Source organism: Solanum lycopersicum, chromosome 12 (assembly GCF_036512215.1).
Source record: "Solanum lycopersicum chromosome 12, SLM_r2.1".
Taxonomy (NCBI): Eukaryota; Viridiplantae; Streptophyta; class Magnoliopsida; order Solanales; family Solanaceae; genus Solanum; species Solanum lycopersicum.
In genome coordinates, this window is record NC_090811.1 from 10,942,087 (window position 1) to 10,946,688 (window position 4,602).

General features: G+C 37.3%; 1 protein-coding gene across 1 annotated transcript; it reads right to left on the reverse strand.

Moving 5' to 3' along the window:
• Positions 1-696: 696 nt before the first annotated feature.
• On the reverse strand, positions 697-1,128 carry LOC138340207 (uncharacterized). The gene has a single exon (XM_069291901.1). The coding sequence runs from the start codon at positions 1,126-1,128 to the stop codon at positions 697-699; it is 432 nt and encodes a 143-aa protein (XP_069148002.1).
• Between the last annotated feature and the right edge of the window lie 3,474 nt (positions 1,129-4,602).

A 4,602-nucleotide genomic window follows, 5' to 3' on the forward strand; every position in this document is an offset into this window, starting at 1 on the left:
ACCAGTCAAACACTTGAACAATAAAAGGAACCGGGTAATGATCCTTTCTGTGGCTTCATTCAATTTCCTGTAATCCATGCATATTCGCCATCCTGTGACTTACCTGGCTGGAATCAACTCATTTTTTTCACTGGTGATCACCATCACGCCTCCCTTTTTAGGCTTACATTGAACTAGATTGACCCACTTGCTATCCGAAATTAGATAGATAATACCCGCATCTAGCCATTTGATCCCCTTCTTGTGCATCACATTTTTCATCATTGGATTCAGCCACTGATATGATTGCATAATTGACTTGTGCCTTCCCTTCATAAATATCATTTTCATGCATAATGTTGGGTGGATTCCATGTATTTCACACATCTGCCAGCCTATCGCCTTTTTCATCTTCCTCAATATTTTCAAGGATGCTTCAACCTGCATTTTGGATAAGGCAGAAGAAAAGATTATATGTAAAGATTCATCGTCACATAAGAATGCATACCTAAGATAAAAAAGGAAAGCCTTTAGCTCCAGTTTAGGTGCTTTCTCAATTGAAGCTTCGGAGGTGGTCTAAAGACTCTGATCAATGGTTCCACAAACATGCAAAACATACTCACATATGGGACATTTAGGACATTATCCATCTCCTAGGCTTCAACATCTCCCTCAATGTCTTGCCCAATAAAATTTTTCTCTAGAGTGTCCTTGGCTTCAACATATTTGGTTGTCATTCTCATCAATGACTGTAATTGCAGACAACTTTCCATATATAGCAGGCAACTTCATTTCTTTGTAAACATCAAACACCTCGACCTTGTCATGAGCTCTCATTTTTAGCCTATTATCTGTTACGTCAATTAATGCACCTCTCATTGCTAGTAATGGTTGTTGTAAAATAAATGGGACCTGGGGATCAAGCTCAAAATTCAAAATGACAAAGTCCACTGGGAAAATTAGAGTTTCCACTTGAACCAAGACATCTTCAATAACACCATCTGGCCTTGACATCGAATGATGAGCTAATTGCAACATGGAAGTAGGCATCAAATTGATACTTGCGCCCAAATCACACAAATCTCTTGCCTCCACACATTTGCCAATTTTTATGTGAAGAGTGAAACTCCTGGGATCTTTCAACTTCATTGGGAGTCGATTCTAGATTCTAGAATTGCACTCTTCAGTGAGTGTCACTGTCGCATACTCAGCCAATCGACTTTTGTTAGTCACCACATATTTCACATATTTGGAATACTTAGGAATGCCCTGCAACATATCAATCAAAGGCAATTAACTTTCAAAACACTCCTCCTCCTTTTGCTTTTTGAATTTTTGTGGGAATGAAGGAAGTAGTTTCACTTTTGGTTCCTCATTCACCCGTTGTCCACTTGATTCTACTTCTTCTCCCTATTTTCCTATTTCTTCAACGACTTTTTCCTTTGGTGTAAAATCTTCCAATAGATGACTTCTCCGAGTGCACACAACATTTACTTACTTCGGGTTTGGGTTGGTATTTCCCAGTAACCCCCCTGTGGTCAGTGATTTTGCGCACTAGCAAATTACCGAAACTGTTTCTTAAAATTCTGAGTTGCCAATTGATCTTTTCAAACATTTACGGCCAATTTAGCTTGATCCACCATGATTTTTTAAAGAATGTCTTACAAACTCACGTCATCTTACTTGGAGGCTTGCTAATTGCCATGATTTTACTATGGTACTGTTGTCCACTACTTTGTGGTATGTATTGGTTTTGTCCTTCATGTTGGTTTTGATTTCTACCCCCATGAAAAGTTTGAGTGGTTTTGCAAGCTTGAGTTGTAGGTATTTCCATAGCTTTGGTGATGTCTTCCTCGCTGAGCATTACCTACAATATGAACAAATTCGGGGTTTTCTTCACATACCTCAACACTATGATCTCTACATTCACATACTTCACACCAAACTTGTGGTTGATGAACCATATTAACTTGGGCTTGTTTTTGTCCTAGTGACATGTTGTTGAAGTGAGTGGCCATCATATTTTGCATTGATGCAATTTGTGCAGACAAAGATTTTACTACGTCCATATCCAGAACTCCAATAGTCTTCTGTACAACCGGTTTAACTCTTACACCATTTAACTCGGGTTACCTTGTGAAATTCAATTAATCAATGTAAACAACTCAACATATGTCTTTTCAAAAGCTTGTCCACCTGGAGTAGAATCAAGTAAGATTTTTGTGTTTGGTTCCAACCCCTCAATGAAGGTATGGACCAACACTTCGTTATCTTAATGATGATGTGGGCAACTTCCTAGTAGGGACTTAAACCTATCCCAGGCTTGGTACAGATTTTCCATCCTTTTTGTTAGAATCTTAATATGTCGCTTGTCAGCTTTGCTATTTTATCTGAAGGAAAAGACCTTATTAAAAATTTCTAAGAAAGATCATCCCAAGTTGTTATGGAATTTGTAGGCTCAGAGTTCAGCCATTTTTTTTCTTCACTAAGTAGAGAAAAAGGGAATAATGTGAGCCTCACATAATCAGAGTTCACTCTATCTAGAGTGTATGTCACTTATCTCGAGGAATGTATGTGTCACCAATCTCGAGGAAGTTTTATATATGCACTCGTGGATCCTCATGAGATAGACAAGTGAATTGCCTATTTGTGTGCAATAATTGCACCATGTTCTACTGCAATTCAAACCTACCACCCAGTGCGGGCTTCTGAATAGTTGAAGTAACATTGGTGATCTTTGGGATTGCCACATCCCTCACTTTCATTTATGCCATAACCACTGGTAGTTCTTAACCCTCCACCTTTTTTGGGTTATCAAGTTTCCTAACCACAGGAGGAACAGGACGGTTGTGCCTTCTTTGCCTTCTCTGGTAATGAACAAATCTCTGCGTTAAGATAGAGGCTCTACCAAACCCTGATCGTTTACCAGCGAAAACCTGACACAACTTGAAGAAATGAGAAGCCAAGATCAAGTTTTCAAAACTTATAAAAAATTGTTTAGGCACTCAAAAATTAAATATTAGCAAATTTAGATGTCCTTCATAGAGGCGCCAAAACTTGTTTCGTCCAAAAGCACATGCAAGTGCACATACGTGGTCACTCAAGTAGTAAAGTGACTCTTTCAAGCCAAATATTCATACCCAACGTACTTTGAATCAAAAAATATAAATTGTTATGTCCAATTAAGTTCACTTAAGAAGCAATTAATTTGAGAAACTTTCTTAAACTACTAATTGAACACTAACAATTAACTAATTTAACCAATTAATTTCAAACAAGGAAAATTCACAATTTGGAAAGGTATCTCAGGATTGTAGCATAGATTGATTTTCGATTTAATAGTATTCCAGAGTTCAACTTCATTGTGTGTTAGCAATACTCATTTTATGATTACGATCTCCTAATCTCTAATCGTCTACCATCATTGTCAACCTAACTACATCGGTGAGCAGGGTTAGGTATGAACCAACAACAGACAATTAAGAATTCATCTTGCAATACATATAAGTGTGGTATATAGGTATAATGACATCATATACATAAAGCAATCTAGAATTCACCCTAGAATGAACACACCTCTTGCATTCTTCGGTCTATCCCTCTATTCATCTTTCGAGTTCAAGTGTAGACAAAAGGCTATTCTAATGTTGATTGATCATTAAAATAGTAAAACAAGAATGCAAGAACAAATTATGAAAGAACCCTTCTCATACTAAAAACAAGTTCACATTAAACCATCAACGTAGCTACAACCCTAGAATAGGGCGTTTTGCTACTCATAACACAAAATATCAAGATAAAATGTTTTGGAATCATACAAGACTTTCCAAGATGAAGAATAAGAAATAAAACCTTAGAAATGATAACAAAATCGCCTTTAATGTGGAGCTCCCAATTTTTTGGAATTCAATGTGTAATGAAATGACACTAACTATTTATAGTCTAGTATAAAAACACGTGGGCTAATTCTGCACATTGCTGAAACAACTCCGTGACGCGCTCCTAACGCGGAATCCTCTGTTACGAGAGTTACTTTTTTGCATGGATGGAGTGGCTCTACAACGCGAATATGCTCCTTCGTAATGCAATTTCCAGCTTCTTGGCCATTTATCTTTGCCACTTCGTCTTCTACTTTCCGATATTTATTTAGGTGTCTATATTAGCTCATTTGTTGTTGCTTTTCAACCTGAAACATATAATCATATTGGTTAGAAGAATCTACATCAAAACACTCTCAAAAAATAACTATGAAACCAGAAATTCCCTCAAAGTTGGTGATATATGGGGGATAAATTAGTGATTAGGCATATTTATACGGCTAAGATCAGGGAACCAAAAGCAAAACCATTTCATCCCTTCCCACATCAATTCAAAAAGAAAAAGGAGGAGGAATGTCTTGGCAAGTTCTTTGAATTACTCAAATAGGTACATGTTAACTTGCCTATGATAGATGTGTTGCAGGGTATTCCTAAGTATGCCAAATATGAGAAAGATGTTGTAGCAAACAAGATTCGATTGGCTAAGCATGCAACAGTGGGACTCAGTGAGGAGTGCGGTTCTAGAATCCAGAACAAGCTCTCAACCAAGTTAAAAGATCCGTGGAGTTTCATTGTTCAGATAAAA

Coding starts and splice junctions, on each gene's coding strand:
- LOC138340207 (XM_069291901.1), bottom strand. CDS start 1,128: ATGAAGTTGAAAGATCCCAGGAGTTTCACTCTTCACATAAAAATTGGC.